The following is a 20,944-nucleotide window of genomic DNA, read 5'->3' as shown; positions in this document are numbered from 1 at the left end:
CACAAAGTTTTCTTTCTAAGGAAATCACAAGGATTTAAAAAGTTCATTGTAAACACAATTATTGTGTTTAAATAAATATGTGGAGAATATTAGCATCTGAAGATCCTATCCAGGTGGTTAACAGATAATGTCTATGGTCTGGGGGAAAAAAACGTACAACTCTAGAGCAATTAGATAGGAACAAATTAAAATAATGGACTTTTATTTTCCATTTATTAACCTAGCAAAAGAAAACAAAAATTGATAAAATTAATTCATGCATTTTGTAGAAGGGAGAACTTTACATGAGGTTATGATGTTTGAGGTCCATTAACAGTACTCAGTCTTACAAAAAAGGCCTTAAGGACTGCAGGTTCATGCCAAGGCAAGAGACCACTGCCCGCCCCCAGCCTCCAGCTCCTCCCTCTGCACCAGGACCTTTGCCCCGCCCTGGACCAAGGCAGAAGACAGCTACCTGCTGGCTCAGTGCTGGCTCAGCACTCACCATGGCCGGCTTCCTGGACCTCAGCACCAAGGCCAAGATGCCCATTGTGGGCCTGGGCACCTGGCGGGTAAATATACAAATATTTGGAATGTGCATCTCTGGGGGGAGGGGAGGAATTGAGGGCATTTTCTCTCCTCTGTCGGTAGGGAATGCCCTGAGGCAGGGGTCTGGGGAGGTGAGAGTTTGGCCCTGGAGCCAGGACTGAGGTTGCTTTCCTTTCTTAGGGCTGATTCAGGCTGCAAGTCTGGCTTTTTGCAGGAATGGTGAGAGCTTCACTAACAATTATCAAGCTTTTCCAGGGCAATTTCTCTCCTAGCCACCTTTCCCTCTAACTCTCCCTGGCTCTAGGACACTTAAAGGGGCCGTGGGTTTGCTGCTGCCTGGGTGGCTGAGAGGAGGGGATGCCAGGGCTCGGAAGGCCCTGGCACTGCTCACCGCTCAGCATGGAACCTGGGCTGGCAGCACCAGTACCCCTGGGAGGGAGCCTGTGAGAATGCAGAGTCTCAGGCCCCACCCGCGGCTACTGAGTTACTATCTGCATTTCAACAAGATCCCCAAGTGGTCCTGAGATTGGTGCACAGTAGAGTCTGAGCTGAGACCACAGGGAGGAAGGACCCAGCAAGAGGAGAGCCAGGGTGGGAGTCAGGAGCTCAGAGTGCCCAGGTGTGCTCAAGTCAACTGGCAAAACCCAGACAGGCACCTCCCAGTGCACAGGAAAGCAGACTCCTGAGCCTCTCCTAGGGTGATGTTTCCCCGTCACTTCCTAACTGCCTTCTTTCTCATTTCCATCAGTGACAGTACCATGCTGACTAGTTACCAGGAACAGTCCTTGCATCTTCTTCTCTTGTCCCTCTGATGATTCTCTCCCCACTGGCTCTGTTCTTCTAGGAGCCTCCTCTTTCCCTTCGCCTCTCCAGGGTTAGAGAGTAGGAGCCCTCTTTATCCCAGGCCTGGGTCATTCTCAGGAAGCATTCTTGGTCAGTCTGGGTGAGCACTCCAATTCCAGATGGATTAAGTCTTACCAGAACAGGGCTGTTTTGCCCCAAATCAGAGCATTGACTTTGAAACAGATATGACAAATAATCACTTCCAGTTCTCTAGTGAATCTGCTCACCCTGTATAAACTTACCAGAAAATTCTTTTCAGAAGTAAGGATTATGAAGGGAGCCATTTTCAAAATGTAGAGATGATCTAATTTTAAAGGATCATGTACTTTTAGCAGTGAAAGTAAGGGAAGGTGTGATGGTCAGGAAGGGTGTAGCCTTGCGCCCTCAGGACCTGTTTGAACAGACCCCATCTCTTGTCATCAAAGTGATTCAGAATTGCCTTTCAGAAACAGTGAACAATCACATACCCAGGACATGCACAAAAGAAGAAATCGTGACCTGAAACCACTTTGGAACCAAAGATCCTCTATCTCGTGGAACCCAAGGACCAGGTTACATCCGGAAGTCGGACTGTTTTTTTTTTTTTGGCATCAACTTTCCTTTTTTTTTTTTTTTTTTGCTGGGAAAGATTTGCCCTGAGCTAACATCTGTTGCCAATCTTCCTCTCTTGTTTTTTTCCCCTCCCCAAAGCCCCAGTACATAGTTGTATATTCTAGTTGTAAGTCCTTATAGTTCATCTATGCGAGCTGCTGCCACAGCATGGCTACTGACAGACTAGTGATGTGATCTCGTGCCCAGGAACTGAACCCTGGTCACTGAAGTGGAGCATGCCAAACTTTATTAATCACCAGGCCATCATGGTTGGCTTGAAAGTCAGACTCTTATCAGAAGCGAGGGTTCCCTCATTTAGGAAGATCCAGTGTTAAAATTCCTCCCCCATACTGTCATTAGTATGTCATTAGTATTAGTAATAAATGCTTGAAGCCCACAAATCAAAGCCTGTCCCATCAGTGTTTCCACGTGCCAGCCTGTTTCCCTAACCTCTTAAATTTTGCCCCAAATCCTGAGTGGGGAGACAGATCTCAGGGCACGCTCCCCCTGTCTCCCTGCAGATTGACTTCAAAGACTAAAAGCTGATTTCTGCCCCAAAGGCTGATGCCATAATTAATTGGCTTCTTTATGCACATTGGGTAGAGAACCCCAATTTTGTGCGGTAACAAGGGCACCCTGGGATGCTTCTGAACATGTTTGTTATTTTACAATAGAAGAGGTTTTAAAAAGATTTTGTGAAAGATCAGTATTAACTGCTTTTTTTTTCATTGTTTGGCTTCACTAGATTAGACAGAATGTGGTATTTCTAATGCTTTCAGGTTTTTTCTTTTTTTTTTTTTTTGCCTTAAGGAGGGAAAAGAAACTCCATTCTTACAAGGTTTTCTATTTCTCCTTTTTCTGCAACAATAATTCTATAATGGTCTGTACCCACTGACCCCACAGCATGTGCCAGGCACTGGGCTAAAACTTTACATTCACCATGCACTTACTCAACACAACGACCTTAGGAGGCAGGTTCTAATCTTGTTCCTACTTTGCAGACAGGGTTTACAGAAATTAAGTAATCTGCTCAGGCCGCATACCTAGGAGGTGGTGAACCTGGATTTTTGCCAGATAATGGCCATTTGGGGAACTTGTCTGAAAATTCCTCTGGATGATTTCAGAATCCAGCTGTCAGCCGGGTCTTTAGAAAGGGTTGCAGTAGGGCCGGCTGTCTCTGCCACACACCTGGCGACATTTCAGAGCAGGAGGATTAACCTGAATTACAGGGAATGGGCTTTTAGCTAGCAGAGGGCATGAGGCCATAATCATAAAGTTAATTCACTTTCCTTCCTTCTCTTTTGACGAGTTTTCCAAGGTGTGTTTTCCTCCCAGGTGTCCTGTGGATAACGGAATCCCAGTGAAGCCTAGGTTTGGAGGAGCTGGGTTGTGTAGGAGAGCCTGATGAAGGTGGTCTGAGGATGAGAGTATATGATGGTCTTTTCTTTTTCCTGTCAGTCTGCCCCAGGCAAAGTCAAAGAGGCTGTGAAGGTGGCCATTGATGCAGGATACCGCCATATCGACTGTGCCTATCTCTACGAGAACCAGAACGAGGTGGGGGAAGCCATCCAAGAGAAGATCCAAGAGAAGGCTGTGAAGAGGGAGGACCTCTTCATTGTTAGCAAGGTACATGGGGCTCATTTGGTGGGAGGACTGTACTTCAAGGAAGGCAGAGGTATGCGGACTTGGTCAGCATCCAGAATTCTGTGAGTCTTCCCTCTAAGTGCTCACATCATTTCCCTCAGCCCTCTTCATCGATGACTTTATAATGTCTCTGGACACAAACAAATCCACACTCTAGACCAATATTGGGATGTGGAGACACTGCTGCTGCCATGCATCTCCACACAGTTTTCCCCTAGTGGGATGGCTCCGTTGAGCCATGGCCGTGCCCTTGGCCTCCCTGCTCCCCATCAGTGGGATCCATCTGCCCTGTGGCACTCACAGGTTAAGGGTGGAGTCAGGGAATGATCCTGAAGCACCACCTTTCAGCACTGTTGTCTCAATGGCTGTAGCCCAGAGGTTCTCAGCCAGTATTCTGGAAAATGGCGGGAACATTCTTTATTGTCACATATGAATTTCATTTTAGTTCAGACTAATCAAAGGTGAGTTACAAAGTGATATAAAAAACAGGAAGGGGGTCAACTGAGAGAAGATTGAGAATCACTGGATGTGTATTATACCCAATTTGCTAAAAACACCAGTTACAGGTACCTGGGAAGTACATGCATCTTGTGGGACGAATAGACCCAACTGTATGAAGTGGTTGAGTCTGGATAAGCTCCTTGTCAACTCATCACTTGGGGCCACAGACATGGAGACATGGGAGACCAGAGAGAGGACCATCTGCTTCCAAAGTCTTAAGAATGCTGGACATTTAAAAGCTGAACACAATTCCTGCCCACGGAAGGCCGACAACCTAGGAAGGGAATGACACATGTAAACAAATAGGAAATCAGTGCCCAAATATGCTAAATAACATAAGAGACATGTAGAACACCAGGAGAGTTGAAACAATAACATACTCTCAACATGGAAATGTCATTGACTTGCTGAGCACCCTGGTTATCTTCCATACCTGGATCTCCTGTCTTAACCAACTTTGCTATAAATGGCCTGCCCCCAGGTTAGATCAGGGTGTCTGTTAAAAAGCAGGAGAAGGAGTGTGACGTGGCGCTTTCTCTCCCCAGTACTGACGTCTCACTGTTGCATCTCTGCAGTTATGGCCCACCTTCTTCGAGAGACCTCTAGTGAAGCAAGCCTGTCAGAAGACCCTCAAGGATCTGAAACTGGACTATCTGGACATCTATCTTATTCACTGGCCACAGGGATTACAGGTTTGAGCTACTCTCTGTCCCAGACTCCACTTCCCAAGCGGGAGCTGGAGAATAGCAGCTGGGCCAGGCCTGGGGGCTGGGCGGGCTGAAGCAGGAGGCCTTGCGCTTCATGACTTGAGCTGCAGGTTGTGAGGAGGAGACGATGGGGAAGAAAGGTGCTGGTCTGGAAGGGAGGCCAAGTCCACGTGCGGCTGCGGAGCTTGACCGCGTGCCTAGGTTCCTCTCAGCTGCATCTGAGAGAATCAGGATTTCTGGCAGCCCAGGCAAGCTGCAACTGCTACATCACCATAGTCCTGATTCCATGCCAAGTGTCCCCCCAGGGGGCTCTTATATAATGATATTTCAGGGCTAACCCTCGTGTGAACCACAGCCCGCCCTGGGAGTGCCATCTTGGAGTAAAGCCCAAGTGCGGTCATGCTGGAAGGTAGCCAGTCCTCACGGAAGAAACCACACACGTTACCTGGGGCTCTGCTCCAGCCTGCTTCTGAGGGGGTGAGGGACAAGAATTCCCGGCTCCCTCACCTCATGATCAGCTAGGGGGATGATAGCATGCCATCCCTAAGTGCAGGCTTCTTGAGGCTGCAAGAACAGAAGTTGGCCAGTATCTTCCCCCAGTAAGCCACTCTTTTGGGTGCTAACCCTTGTCTGGTGATTTTGAAATTGAAGTTTGCCCCCAAGAGTATATGAAAACTGGGTTTATGAACTTAATGCCCATGGTAATAATGATGGCTTTTGGAATGTGCTAATTAATGGTTTTAAAACCAACCTAAAAGTTTCTCAAATAAAAGAACTTATATAATATAGTAGATTGATTTAGAGATTTTATTAAACTTTCATTCTTGAAGTTTGTACCCAGGAACTTGAAAAAATGGTATGCAAATGTGGGTGTAGAGCACGACTTAGGATCCTGAAACCCAGTTATCAGAGCCAAATGTTCAGATGCACATTTCACTAAGCTTTTTGTTCTGCATTTACAGCCTGGGGAGGACTTTTATCCCCAAGATTACAAAGGCAAGATCTTTGGCAGTAAAACAACATTCTTGGATGTCTGGGAGGTAGGTTCCATCTTCTTCTAAGTATGCTGGGAGTGAGGACTTTCTTCAGTCATCCACTGGGGGCTACACTGCGTGAAAGATCCCATGTACTTGATGCTGTTTCATACCATTCTCATTCTCTAATTCTTTGAACTCCGTCCTAATCACTTTTGGCTTTCGGGTCCTTGTGACACTATTTATATTTTCAAAGCCTAAGACTGAGTCCTCCAATGAGACTGGGAATATAATATACCTCAATTTGGTAGATACACATGCTGTTCTCCAACCAGGGAGAGGCATTTAGAACAGAGGTTTCACCCAGGTGTGCATGTCTTAGTTGAGTAACCTAGTGTAAGTTATTTATCTCTAATAAGCCTCCGTTTCTGCCTCTTAAAAAAAAAACCCTTGTAGTACATGTTAATCATATCTTTTAGGATGTGTCAATTAAGGATCAAGGTAGCCAACATCTATTGAGTACCAGGAACTTTATAGTCAGAGAGTTGGTTTAATCATTCGACCCTAAGAGGCCGGTACTATTAACATCCCCATCTACTGAGGAGGAAATTGAGACCTAGAGAGGTTTGTGACTTTTTCAGGTCACATAGTAAGTGTGTGGCAGACCTGGAATTGGACCCAGGTCTCTCTGTCTCAAAAGTGCAACCACCGACGCCCTTAACCTGGTGCATGGCGCACAGTGAATATGCCGGTCCAAACCTCGGGGCACACGAGTGCCCGCTTCTCAGATCAGATAATGACCTGTTCCACTTAATTCACATCGAAAGTGGAATTAAGGAATGAAAGTCTTTCTCTGATAATTTTTTTCTGAAATCATTGTGTCCTCTTGCAAATGCTAGTAGAGAACCAAGTGAATGAACAGGTTGTAAATGAGGGTGAAGAAAACTCTGAGAGTTAATTGTGTTATTTGTCAGCTTACGGGGTGGGGGCACATGTCCTTCCGAGTTTGTATTGTGTTTTACAGCTTAAAAATATATTAAACCCAACCTTTCTGAGGAGCTTAAAATTGTTATATATAAATTCAATCTAACCTTTCTGTGGATTGTGTGTTCAAAACTATCTGTAAGCACAGCATTCCTGCTGCTTTGAACTTCAACAACTAGCAGTAAGGTAATTCAGATAGCAAAACTGGAAAGGGTAATGAAGCAGAAAAGTAATCATTTTACAATGGTAAGGTTAGCAATCCTGTAAATGTATTAGTAAGGAAAATTATCTTTGGCAGGTAAATCTTTAAATTTACCTCATAACAGCGGAAAGGCTGTTAAAACAAAGTATGGAGAAACCTATCTGGATTTCTATGGGTGAGTTTTTAAGACCGTTATCAAACTCTCTGGGTTGTATGTAGAAAGAAAAAAACAGCAAAAAACTAGCAGCCATGATAAAGAGTCATGACAAAAATCTTCAGTATTTCCGCTGCATTTGCTCCATAAGGGTATGTCATTTGCTGGTAGGTTCTACAAGTTAAAATTAGCAATCATAAAAGAGCAATGATTTATGGAATTAAAAGTCATACTAAACAATCAATCAGTGGAAATACTGCATCTCATGAGCAAGAAACTATACATAGAAGTAAGGCAAATAATCGTGGGAAAACCTTATGAAGACATCAATTTGTCATACATTCTGCTACTTGATCCTACAATTAAATATGAATTTGAGGTAAATGTGACAGAACATCACTGCTGTCCAGGCCATGAGGTGGTTGAGCCCACATACTAGAAAGAGGGTTCAAACTGCAAGTTGGAAAATGCTGGTTTTATTAGATTTACATATTCTTTTTTACCTTAACGACCCTACAGGTCGTTATCCAACTATGTAGTCTGAAATACTTGTTTGATAAATTTGCTAAAATAAATTTATTAAGCCTGAATCTCAAGAAAAGATATTACTTTCTCTTGGCTAGTGACAAAATTATAGCCAGGAAATGAATACTCAAATTGGGGGACTTAACTGTACAAAAAAGTCAACATATTTATTTTCCTACCACGAACAAGCTCCTGTGAGAGAAATGGTTCACGATTGATGACTTAGTGAACAATATAATGGTTTATGTGCATGGGCTCGACTCACTGAATGCTTTATTCCTGAGAATGAGAAGTGTGGTAAGACCTACAGATCGTCTAAAATTTCGGCAGACTCAGCCTTTGCATTAAATGTGATGAGGGCTCTGTCATCTATATGACCCTGGTAAAACATGAGTGCTTACCTATCTTAGGAATTATTCGTTGTGAAATGTGGAGACTAGCAGACCTTAAGGCTCGTTCCACAAGATTTTTTTGCCCTAGCTTTTAGGATGGGACCAAATGTGGCAATTATGTCATTGTTCTCTGCAAAGAGTACCCGGCTTTTCACAGTGCCATGTCCTTTGGGTGGATTTGAGAATAACTGCTAAATAAAAGACTTTGAAGTCATGAAAAGGTTTTGATGATCTTGATCAGAGAGTCTAAGATGAAACAGGCACGACTGAACATGTAAGTGACAAATATTTGTGTGGACTCACAGCCAGTTCAATAGAAACTTCCTTGACCACCCTGAAGCAGATGGGAGAAAAAAAGTGTAAAAAAGTCAAGATGTATTGTAGACTCAACTGCACCTGATTTATGACACACGAATACTTTTATGTTGTCTCATTGCCCAACTCAGGCATTTCAGGGACCTTGCGATCTCATCAATTCTAAACTCTTTTGCCCTATTTGAGGACCTACGTCATTTATCTGGTGGTCCTCAACTTTGGCTGTGCATTAAAATTACCCAGAGAGTTTTAAAAATCTCTATACCGAGGGTACATCCCAGACCAATTCAGTGAGACGCTCTGGGGGTGAAACCTGGGCATCAGTATGTTTTAAAGCTCTTGGGTGATTCCAAATTGCAGCCAAGTTTGAGAATCACTAGATAGAGCATCCTCTGAACACCTCATGTCTGTCCCTCCCTCGAAGCCTTTGCTCCCACTTTCCTCCCTCACTTGCTCTTGATTTTTCTCTCTTTTCTGCAAACTATTTTTTGAGTCCCAGTTTAAATCCCACACACAAAGCCTCCCCTGACAACTGTGGCCCTTCCCTCTCTGACCTCCCAGATTCTCAGTGCTGCGTCTCTGTCCAGTGATCTGAGGCAGCCTCAGCGTCGTGTGTGATTGCTCCCCAGAAGGGACCTCTAGCACTTTCACTGGACTGTAAAATTCTCGGAAGTGGGAAGCACATTTTATGCTTCTAAATCCCGACAGTTCCTGTTCAGGATCTAGACATGTAATAAATGAATGACAAATATATGTTGAATTTGGGGCTGCTGCTAACGCATATGATCTCTTTGGGCAAGTTTGGAAAAGTGCCCCTTATAGGCTAAAGACTACAAATAGATATCTTTCCTTGGGGTCAATGTGGTTTCTGCACCAGGGAGCATGGCTTGGTAGGTGGATGGTGGCCAGATGTCGGCCATACTCATCCACTTGGCCAGGTGCCCCTGCTGAGATGCAATCTGCACACTCTTCTCCAGTGACCCTGATACTGCAAGCCAAACGATGGTTGGTGTGGGAGAGGGTGAACCAGAAGCCAGACAAGAGATGCTTCTGCACATGCTGCAGCCTCTTCTGGGGGTAACCCAGGCCATCCTGGTTTGGCTGAGAGGAGCATGGCAATTGTATAAAACCTTTACCTCTTATGCCTAGTTTCATTGAAGCTGTGGAAGGGCAGGAGGGCTGGAATCAACCCTTGATGGGCATCCATGGGCTGGATTGATATTTCCTTTAAATGCTTCAGCTAATCCTAGTGCATTGGCTCCTTTGCCAGTTTCTCCTGCCCCAGAGAGGACTAAGCCAAGCTTCTAGAAATGCCCAAATTGTTCCTTTCTACAACAGGACATGGAGGAGCTGGTGGACGAGGGGCTGGTGAAAGCCATTGGGATCTCCAACTTCAACCACTTCCAGATTGAAAGGCTCTTGAACAAACCTGGACTGAAATACAAACCAGTAACTAACCAGGTAAATTCTGTTTAATCAAAGATAAGGGCCCTGTCCTATTACTTCTTAAACATTTGAAAGCAAGTTGACTGTTATGTACTGAGTCTTACCTCAGGGCACAGTGATGAAGACACTTGGGGAGATGGGACACAGGGTCTGGTGTAGCTAGTCTGGCAGTGGATAGTGTGTGGTCTTTACTTGGCAGTCTTTTTTGTATGTAGAATTCCCTATAAGCAGCTCACAAAGCAGGCCAACTTCCCTAGTGATGAGGATTGTTGTCTTTTGCAGGTTGAGGTTCACCCATACCTCACACAGGAGAAATTGATCCAGTACTGCCATTCCAAAGGCATCACTGTCACGGCTTATGGCGCTCTGGGCTCTCCAGATAGACCTTGGTGAGGCTTCTGAGGGATCTTTCTTGTAATACTCTTAAAAAATTATTTTGTCATTGCTTAATGTTGGTATGAGACTATAAGCCATTGGGAAGAAAAGTATGTCTGAGATAATGTGGCTGGCAGACCCAAACAGTGGGGAAAAATAGAAACTTTAAAAAAACAGCATGGGCCGGCCCAGTGGCATAGGGATTAAGTGCACGCTCTCCGCTGCGGCAGCCAAATGTTTCAGGTTCTGATCCTGGACACGCACTGACACACCACTTGTCAAGCCATGCTGTGGCAGCATCCCATATAAAGTAGAGGAAGATGGACACGGATGTTAGCCCAGGGCCAGTCTTCCTCAGCAAAAAGAGGAGGATTGGCATCTGATGTTAGTTCATGGCTAATCTTCCTCACACCCACAAAAAACAGCAATATGCCTGACCCTCTGGAAATACTCAGGTTCAGCCACCCAGCGCTGGACCAGCTTTTACAAAATGCTGAGGCATCAGAGCCCATGGGTGGGCTCAGGGGTAAGACACAAAGCTTTCAGATCCTCTTGCCTTGTCTCCCACATGGAGAAGATTAAAGATCAGCCTTGGGACCATCATTGGAGTAATGCTCATTTGCATATGGTAACAATGATGATTATTCACACCAGCCATCTTTCTGTCTCCAGGGCCAAGCCAGAAGACCCTTCCCTACTGGAGGATCCCAAGATTAAGGAGATTGCTGCAAAGCACAAAAAAACTACAGCACAGGTACAACGTACGTGTGCACGTGCACATGCACGTGTGTGTGTCTGTGTGTGTCTGTGTGTGTGTTTTACCCCAGCGAACCAGTCTTGGGTTGTGTTCCTAATATTGTGTTTGCAACTCCTTGAAGGGGAAGAAAACAAGAGAGGAAGCCTACCAAGGCCCTTCCTTGAAAGTCTGTTTGGACCTCCAGGAAATACCATGATTCTTGCTGAAACCAGAATAGCATCTGTCTAACAGCTTCTGTTGAGCCCTGTGTCTCAGCAACAAGAGCTGAGAGATCTGGGTTCAGATGCCAGCTCACCTCCTATCAGCCTTATGACCCCAAACACTGTCCAAGCCACTTTCCTTACTTTTAAAACAAGAAAATCATAGGATTTTTGTGAGGATTAAGGGAGATAATGGACCACAGGACTGACAAGTGACTGACAGCTGTGAAGTGCTCAGTCATATTAGCTGTTGTAACTGAAGACACGGTTAGTGACAGAGAGATTTTGTTTCTCCTTTCAGTAGAGGAGGGCTCCTTACAGAGAAGTGGAAACATGGTGTCCTTTTCTGTACAGGTTCTGATCCGGTTCCATATCCAGAGGAACGTGGCTGTGATCCCCAAGTCCATGACACCAGCACGCATCGTGGAGAACTTTGAGGTAGGGTCTTGGCTGGGTGGCCCTGCTTTTCGTAGGTGAAGGAATGGATGAGAGGGACTCTCTCACTAGGCTCTCATCCCATCCCTGTGTTGTCTGTGGGTCTCACCCCCTCCCCACCACCCCGTCATATCTCAGGCCTGGGAGCTGACCTCAGAGGAGCTGATATGAATGACCCAGAGGCCAAGGATGTGCTGAGGGGCGCGGCCAGGGAGTCCTGTCAGATCTGAGCCCAGCTGTGACTCTCACCACTGAGAAGACCCTTGGTTGCCCCTGAGCAGTTAGGTCATGGGCCACAGGCAGGAGCAGACTGTTCTGGCCTAAACACCCCGCCTCCCAGCAGCAGGGGAGATATGGACCGCACTTGAACTGACCTGGAAGAACCCACATGTGCATTGCGGAGCACAGACATGGTGCACATCTGTGGTTTAACGCCTACAAGCCTGGTCATCTCCCTTTTAGAGCAGTAAACCCTATAAACACAGCAGTCTTTGTGTCGGACCTGATTTAGAGCCAAATTTGTACCCATTGGACACATTGGAAGAAACACCTATGGCCAGTTAGTGCTGCGGCTTGCTCAGCTTGCTCCTGGCTGAGAATCACAAATCACACCAGAAATAGCCTTACCGATGATGTTTTGGAATTCTCACCTTTCTAGGTCTTTGACTTTAAACTGAGTGATAAGGAGATGGCGACCATACTCAGCTTCAACAGAAACTGGAGGTTCTTCCGCATGGAAGAGTAAGTGGCACTGGGCTAAGTTAACTAGGAGGATCATCAGTTTTTCTAAACTGGTAGAGGGCTAGCTGGAAGGAGTGGAAGCTATCTGGGATTACTTTTATCTTCAAATAATATTTTCTGGTAGTTTTGAAAATTAAAATTGGAGCACCTGGGATCATTATGAGCAAAGACATATCCCTAATTGCTGTTTATTATCTGAACTTCTGGATGTAGGACTAAAATTTCAAGAGAGGACTTGTCTTCACGAGGTAGAAGGCAGAAGCATCCATTCATCCATTCACTCAATAAATATGTATTGAGCATCTCCTATGTGCCAGGCACTTTCTAGGTGCTCGAGATATGACACTGGACTAACACTTCACAGGGTAGCATCCTAGTGAGGGAATACAAAAATAAACTCAAAATAAATATGTCAACTAAGATTGAATCCTACAGGAGCTGGCCCAGTGGCCTAGTGGTTAAGTTTAGCTCACTCCACTTTGGCTGCCTGAGTTTGGTTCCCAGGCGCCGACCTACACCACTTTTCAGTGGCCAATCTGTGGTGGTGACCCACATACAAAATAGAGGAAGATTGGCAACAGATGTTAGCTCAGAGTGAATCATCCTCAGCAAACAAGAATGAATCCTACAACTAAGAAAGGAAGTAAATTGTAGGAAGGCATTGTCTAACTTGTCTATTTTATTCTCTTCTCTATTCTATTCTAATGTCTCAATTCTTCTCTATTGGGGAACTACAGAATTAAACTCTAAATAAGTATGTTAGATAGCATAAAGTTGGGTACAGGGGATAAGAAGTAGTGGGTGGTGGTGGGATTGGTACTTTAACTAGGGTGGGGCGAGGGAGGCTTTGCTGATAAGGTGACAGTCCAGCAGAAACCTGAAGGAAGTGAGGGGTCAGCCATGTGGATGTCTGGGAGAAGAGCATTCTTGGCAGTGAGAACAGCAAGCGCAAACGCCCTAAGGTCATATTGTGTTTAGATCATTCGAGTAAGGAGGCCAGTAGGGCTGGAGCAGATTGAGTGAGGGGAAGAGTGAGAGGAGACGAAGTCACAGAGGTGTCAGGGGTTCAGAGCAGGCAGAGGGGTGTAGATTGTGAGAAGGGCCTTAGTTTTAGCTCTGCATGAGCTGAGAAGCCATTGAAGAGTTTTGAGCAGGGGGTGGCATGATCTGACTCATGTTTTAAAAGAGCCACGCTGACTTCTGGGTAGGGAGACTGTTGTAATAATCCAGGGAGAAGATGACAGTGGCTGGACCTGGGTGATGGTGAGGGGAGTGGAGGAATGGTCAGGTTCTGAACACATTGAGAAAGTAGAGGCACTGAATTTGCTAACTATGGAGTCAAGATGGTTCCAGTTTGTATGTTTGGTTTTGAGTTCGCCTGAACCACACAAGATGGAACTGCCATTTGGGGGAAGAAATCAGGAGTTTGGTTTGGGACATGTTTGCAGTGCCCATTAGACATGTACGAGGGGATGTCAATAGGCCGTCGGATGTATTGGTGTGGAGTTGAGAGGAAAAGTCTGGGCTGCAGATAATCATCTTGGAGTCAGTAGCACGTGGGTGGTATTTTTGAAGCCACAGGATTGGATAACACGTTTCCAAGAAAGTGAGTTTCCCAAGAACAGACAAGTTAGACAATGCCATCCCACAATTTGCTGACTTTGTCAGTCACAGGATTCATTCTTAATCCAATGCCTCTTCAAGGAGGTGGGAGTAACTTCTCCCTAAATTATTTAAATCTTTTATAAGCATCTGAGCAAAGTTTTCCACTTTCAGTAGATGATCCTTCTAAATGACCCTTTGATCTTCCATCAATACTTTCTGATTAATGTATCTCATTAAATATTCCAGAGATGTTTGTCTTGGGAAGGTGGCTCCTGGCATTTATTACTCCCAGGTCCCCAATCTAATGACAATTTGAATTTCTTCTAAAATTTTAAAAGCCAAAATGATTTCTCACTTTTTAAAAAGTGTTTCAGTATCTCAAGCATTGTTCACATGTCACGATATCACACATCTGTCCTGCCCAACCCACTGTCATAGAGCAGCCTTTCCCGTCTTCCAATCACTTACTTTTGCTGGAGGACAGCAAAGCAGCAGCTGCTTACAATGAACAGGAAGGTCAAACGTAAAACGTGACAGTCCCCGAGACGAAACTGCTTCTCCAGCACCATTTCCAATGCAGGCAAAACTCCGCAGTGAGTCCACCTAGTTCAAACTCCAGCTCTGCCAATTATTAGCCATGGGACCTTGGGTAAATTTTCTAAGTTTCCCAAGTTGGTTTCTTTATCCACAAAACTGGGATGATAGTACTAATTATACACCTATTGAATGTTAGCTTAGAATGTGCCAGGCATCTTCAGCCCTTTGCCTGTATTATTAACTCATTTAATGCTCACAACATCCTCAAACTGTTCTGTTCTTATTCCCCATCTAGCAGTGTTGTGAGGATGAACTGAGATCATGCTTGTAAGGCACCAGCACTGTGCTTGGCACCAGGATTATTATCAGCTATCGTTATGAGTCTATTCTGGTGCCCTGCTCACTGCTTGCCTGCCCTCCTCCCAGCACACCCTTCAGATCAGTTTGATGGAAGGTCGAGGTGGGGCCCCTTCTTGTATTCTTAGAGAATCTTCTGGGGAGGCTGAGAGAGCACAAAGACCACAGGATACACCAGAGAAGAATGCCTTTGAAACCAGAGTCTAGTAGTAAAATATTCTTCTTCACGCATGTTTTCTCTTCAGGTTGGCTCATTTGGAAGAATATCCCTTCAATGCAGAATACTGAAGATCAATCTCCTGATAAGATGACTCTGCAGATTCTCTCTCTTCGCTTTACTGAAGTGTAACTCTCTCCACTAGAGCCCTATTTTAGCCTAGCTTGTCTGAAATCATATTGAGTCTGGCCCTCCCATAGGTCAGGTTCTAGGCAGTGTTGTATCTAGATCAGTATATTCAACCAGAAATCACAGGGTGACACGACCTAGAGAAGCAAATTACAGTTTTTTTCACTTATATGATCTGATCATGGGCAGGAGGGCAGGGGGAGGGGGGAATCTCCATTAACAGTGAGGATATAAAGATAAAAATATAATAATAATAGTAAGAAACAGGTATCAGAGATTACTGTGTGCCATCACAATTTGAAGTGCCTTTCCCATGTGTTAACTCATTGAATCCTGAAACCACTCCTTAGAGGTAGGGACTCTTCTTCCCATTTGACAGAAGAGGACATGCAGGAATGGGGAGGCCAAGGCACTGGCTCAAGACCACCCAGGTTGTAAGCAGCTGAACCAAGCTGTGAAGGCAGGCGGGCTCTGGGAGAGTTCACTGTGACTTGTCCTCTCCCTCCCAAGCCTTCTGGCACCTTCCCTCCTTGCCTTTCTCTACCTTTTCCCTTTCTCACACTCCCACCTTGCCTTTAACGTGTCCTTATGCCAAGAGTCAACTCTGGTGGTGGCACAGCCTGTGAGACCCACAAAGGTGCCACCCTTCACTGAAGGAGGGGTGTGTGGTGTAGCCCTGGGAGTGCAGTGGGAAAGGGAGCCGCGTCTCAACGAGGAGAATGTTTACTATTTCCATTCATCTGGAACATTTCCTTTTTCTGTAATAATTTCTTCTTACGAAATATTCCAATTATATAGAAATGTACAGAGAATAACATAATGAGCATCTGACCACCTTCCCCACAGATTTAACAAATGCTAACATTTGGCATACTACCTTAAAACTTGAAAAAAAATTATTAACGAAATAAATGGTTATCATCATGGTTCAGGACACTCTGTACTCCTGTACTCCTTCCCATCCCCCTTCTCCTGACTGCCTGCCCAGAGGTCATGCTCATCCTCCAGTTGGTGAGGGGCTTCCTCTTTCCTCTGCTGGTCTTTTTGCCTACTTGCTCCCAATCCTTGCCCTCCCCTGTTCTGCATGGCAGGGGTCTACTAACTACATTTCCCAGCATCCCTAGTCAGATGGCTTCTGCCTGGGTTTGGTCAACAAAGGTACTGTTAGGGATTGGAAGGCAGGAGGAAGGGAGAAGCCAGGTGTGTCTCCCTCTCTCTCTGTCTTGTGTGGCATCTCCATAGAAGTCACATTTCCTCTGTGGTCCCAGCTCTTGCCAGGCAGCCTCCACCTTGATTCTATCTCCCACCAGGTGATGTGGCTTCTGGGGTTAGGAAACAGTACTTCCCCCTAAATCCTCCATCCCAAGGACTGGTAGCCTTGCTGCTGCTGTTAATCTCTGAGTCGGCTCACCTGCTCTTCTCCTGTTTGATAGCCCAGCTCTCCCATCCCCCGTGTAACCAATTCTTTGAATTAAATATCCAATGTTGAAAAATCTTAGAGTGGTTTCTGTTCTCCTGGCTGGACCCTGACTGATACACTCCCGATCCAAATATTTATATTTTTAATATTTATTTACACATCTATAAATAACCTATGGGGTTGTTTCGTGTGCATTTATAATGTGAAAACTTTCTCCTACCTATGATTGTGATTTGGATTTCCTTGATTAAAAAGCCTAGGTAATAGGATAAACAGATTAGGTTCCTATTAATGAATTATATGATATTTTTTGTTTTATTTGAATTTAAACAAAAGGGGTAAGTAAATATGCCGATATGGAGAAATGCTGTATTTTTTAAAAAGCAATTTTCTAGTTATTCCTGATTTTATTTTCCACACTTCCATCTCATGTAATGAGAGCTTTGCAGACCTCACAGTCCTCAATGCTACAATTCTAACAAATACAATAAATCCATCCTAAAATTTGTTCACTAATTTTGGATTGTTGCAATAAAGCCACACCAGTCATCCACTAAACCGGAAGCCGTCATAATGGGGAAAGAGTCTACGGCACACACCACAAATGTGTGTTAAATTAACTCTTTCCACTCTGTGATGACATGGGGAACTTCCCTTATCTTATGGTCTGGGATGGGACCTGAAATTCTGCATTTCTGACAAACTCCTAGTTCAGGCCAATGTTGCCAGTCCCCCAATCACACTCTGAGAAGCAAAAGAGGGACACACAGGAAGTCCGGAGGATCCAAAGACAAAATGATCCCCCTTCTGAACATTGCCTTCGTGTAGCTCGACCAGGGCTTGAGCTCCAGATTGTGTTCGAAATGGCTTTTAATTTTATAGGTGCAAGTAGACTTTGTTAAAGTTGGTTGTCTTTCCCCAGCACACACTACCTGAGGGCCAGAGTTCTATTAGATTTGTTTGGAAACCCAGGTACAGAGGCATGTGCTGCCCTCTGCTGGTCATAGTCAGACATGCACAGTTGGCCCCACCCTGGACTGGGCACTGGGTGGAGTTTTCATTCACACCTGAAATTGCTGGGGCAGCTCTAGGCCAGGGAAAGGCGTTAGATTCATTCCTGCACCCTTGTAGGTTCATTCCGAGACAAACCTTTGGATACCCACATTTTCTGAGCTTTAACACAGGTTACTATTACAGAGCTAGTTCTTCAGATTATGGGGTCTATTTGTTAGGAACAATCACGGTCATGTAGTATTAGGTGGTGGATGTGTGAGAATCACTTTGGAGTCTTTTCCACAAGAGACAACAAAGAATACGTGTGCTGTAGAGGCATTCCAAGCTATTCTATAGGCAGCCCCTTCTCACTGCTGAGAACCACCACAGTACCAACATTTTACATGTGAAGAAACTGAGGCCCAGAGAGCCTAAGCGATGGGCTGCATTGATAGCGGGGAAGATGGCACTAGACCCTCAGTCGTGTGTGGGCCGCCTCACGTGTGACTCCCAGGTCATGGCTCTGTGAGGAGGTAGGAATCTCCTTCAAGACAAGGATGGGTGACTCTTCAGGGCTTCCTCACCCACTCCTGTCCAGTAAGTTACTTTTCCAAAGATAGCGTCTTGGTCAGAAGGAAGGGTGAGAGGGCAGAAGGGCAGCCTCTACTCATTATTTTTAACACAAGTACTCAGGGAATAACCCAACTGTGGCTGTCTGCGGTCCCCCTCATCAAGGGCAATGCTGGTAATGGCCACAGAAGCCCTAGAACTGGGAATTTAAACTCCAGGACTTTTCTTTAAAGATTACTGTGGAAGACAGGGATGGAATGGCTAATGAGAAACCTCCTCTTCTTGTAAATAATAAAAGCAATATCCTTCCAGTTTCCATCTTACAATGGAGCGTGACTTCAGCTGTGATCTTAAGGTTTTTGTACATAACCCAGTTAATAGAGAGATTCATCCACAGGCCACTGGGGGAAGTGTAGACTGATTGTCGGGAAAGAGTCAAAAAAAAAGCACCAGACTTTATGGCTGCTAACAACCAAAGAGAAAGGAGGAGGAAAAAAAATTGATTGGTGGGAAAAAAATCCAAGATGGCGGTTCTGCTCTCTGTCCTTTACTGCCTGCCCTCCTTTGAGACTATTTTACTCCTTCTCCTTCCTCTTGAAATTAACAACAATCTTCCTTCAAGTTCAGCTCATGGTCTCTGCATATTTAGAGACAACGATGCACAGAGAAAATATGGACAAGCGCTACCTCCCACCCTTTGCTGTCCTAGGCCCACATGAAGCTTCCCTCCTGTTGCAAAAGGAGACACGACCGTGGTCCTAATGAATGACTAATGAGGACTTTCTAAGGGATGAGAGAGCAAGAATAGTTTTAGGGAATCAGTTTCCACATCCTCATGGAGCCTCCAATATTGTCTGAGCTGAGGTCTCTTACATCCTCTGTCACGTAGACATTCTTGCTAGGTAACCAGCCCCGGGGCCGGACTCCTCTGGGGACCTCACCAATACCAGGGGCAGATCGTGTACAACATCATGGAATTGCATTTCTTATTTTGGTGAGACAGTTTAGGCTAATTGTGGGCCTGCTGGAATGAACTCTAACAGCACAGTCCACCCCCAATCCGTGGTCAGAGAGGGTGTACTTTTCATTGGTCCTGCTATATCTGGGGTTTTCTCTCTGACTGTGCATGGATCCACGGGCTCCACACTTCTTGCTCCCTCTTGTGGAAGAATTCTTAAGCTTTTATGTTTTCTCTGCTGCTTTCAACTCACCTGGCTGGCAGCTGGAAACTTCTCTTTTGTTTTTCAGAAGGTGGCTCTATAGCTCAAGCTTGTGGTCTCTCCCTTGCCCACAGACCTGGTCTGCTTTGCTGATAGCGCTCCTTTTACTGCACTCATTCTTGCCACCGCACTTGGCAGTGTGCACAAGGAGCTGGCTGTAGAATGGCGGGAGGTGTGTCTTTAGTACCTGGGGTACTGGGGTGTCTCCAGTCCACGGGGAGATCCTCAGATGAGGTTCTCCCAGTGGCTTGTGGGTGGGCTTCCTGCTGGAGTCCGGAGCACAGTCAGCCCTTTGATATTCTTGTCTGCCTCTTTCCTGATCTTCTCCCTCCTTCCAGTCATGGAGGTCTCATATCAGACTCCGGGTGCAGCTGGAGAGAAATGGGTTTCTCCAGTATCTCCCCCCAGAGCTGGGGTAGCAGAGCACTCACTCACTGCTCTCCTTTCTCCTGAGTAGGAGGTCACCGTGGATAGATTAGCACCACACTGTGTATTTTGGAGGAGAGCCAGGACTGGCAGAGTTCCTCCTACCCTCTCCAATGTGTACAAGCTCATTTTTTTGTTCCAATGGTGTGCCAGAATCTCCCTTGGAGAAGGCTAGACTTCTACAAATTCTTTTTCATCCGTGGGTATTTGCCCAAGTCAGCACTCTCCAGGTTCTCCCTGGCTGCAGGAGATGGTCCCGCAGCCTGTACTGAGGTGTGTCTGCCTATTACCAGATGCACAGGTGGGTGAGACTCCTCTTGGGTCCCTTCGTGTATAGTGCTGGGTCCCACATCTCCCACAGCGGCAGTTCTGTTCCTGGATGGATGCCTAATTAGTTGTTTAAGGAAGGGGGACAAAAAGGGGGGACATCCTGTGCTGCCATGATGCTGACATGAGAATTGTGCTTTTTAGAAAGATGCCCAAACATTACCCAAGTTAGAGAAAACATTCAGTTCTCAGTTTTACCACTTTATCTGATACTTCTAATTTGTGACTTTTAAGTATTTAAAAGAAAAATAAAATAATGTTTAAACAAGGTTGAAAGAATTTCTTTCCAAACTTCATAGTAAAATTTACTTAGGACCTACATCAGCTTTTCTTGTTTATATGACTATAAATGCTCTATACAGATCACTTGACTGATTCCCTCTCAATCTCCTTCCCATTGACACTGTGTCACCATGTCCATTTTCACCCAGATGCCTGAAGTATCTCCTATTGGTCTCTGTGGACCTGCTCCTATCTCACTAAAAACAATGGTTCTCAAAGTCTAGACCCCAACCCAGCATCAGCATCAACTAGTATCTTAGTCTGTCAGGCTGCCATGACAAAATACTACAGACTGAGTGGCTTAAACAACAGAAATTTATTTCTCACAGTTCTGGAGGCTGGAAGTCCAAGATCAAGGGGCCAACAGGGTTGGCAATTTTGGTTTTGGTAAGGGCTCGCTTCCAGGCTTGTAGACGGCAGCCTTCTCACTGTGTCCTTATGTGGCAGAAAGTGAGAGAGAGCAAGATCTCTGATGTCTCTTCTTATGAGGGCACTAATCCCATCATGTGGACCCCATCTTAATGACCTCATCTAAACCTAATTACCT

General features: G+C 45.3%; 1 protein-coding gene across 1 annotated transcript; it reads left to right on the top strand.

Moving 5' to 3' along the window:
• Window positions 1–480: 480 nt before the first annotated feature.
• On the top strand, window positions 481–15,338 carry LOC131397441 (aldo-keto reductase family 1 member B15-like). Its single transcript, XM_058530319.1, has 10 exons — window positions 481–551; window positions 3,421–3,588; window positions 4,683–4,799; window positions 5,777–5,854; window positions 9,699–9,821; window positions 10,089–10,195; window positions 10,854–10,935; window positions 11,493–11,576; window positions 12,232–12,314; window positions 15,059–15,338. Exons 1-10 carry the CDS (start codon window positions 486–488, stop codon window positions 15,099–15,101), a joined length of 951 nt encoding a protein of 316 aa, XP_058386302.1. The 5' UTR covers window positions 481–485; the 3' UTR covers window positions 15,102–15,338.
• The last annotated feature ends 5,606 nt before the right edge of the window (window positions 15,339–20,944 follow it).

The sequence above is a fragment of the Diceros bicornis genome, chromosome 3 (assembly GCF_020826845.1).
Source record: "Diceros bicornis minor isolate mBicDic1 chromosome 3, mDicBic1.mat.cur, whole genome shotgun sequence".
Classification (NCBI taxonomy): domain Eukaryota; kingdom Metazoa; phylum Chordata; class Mammalia; order Perissodactyla; family Rhinocerotidae; genus Diceros; species Diceros bicornis.
This window is presented reverse-complemented; position numbering and strand designations above follow the sequence as displayed.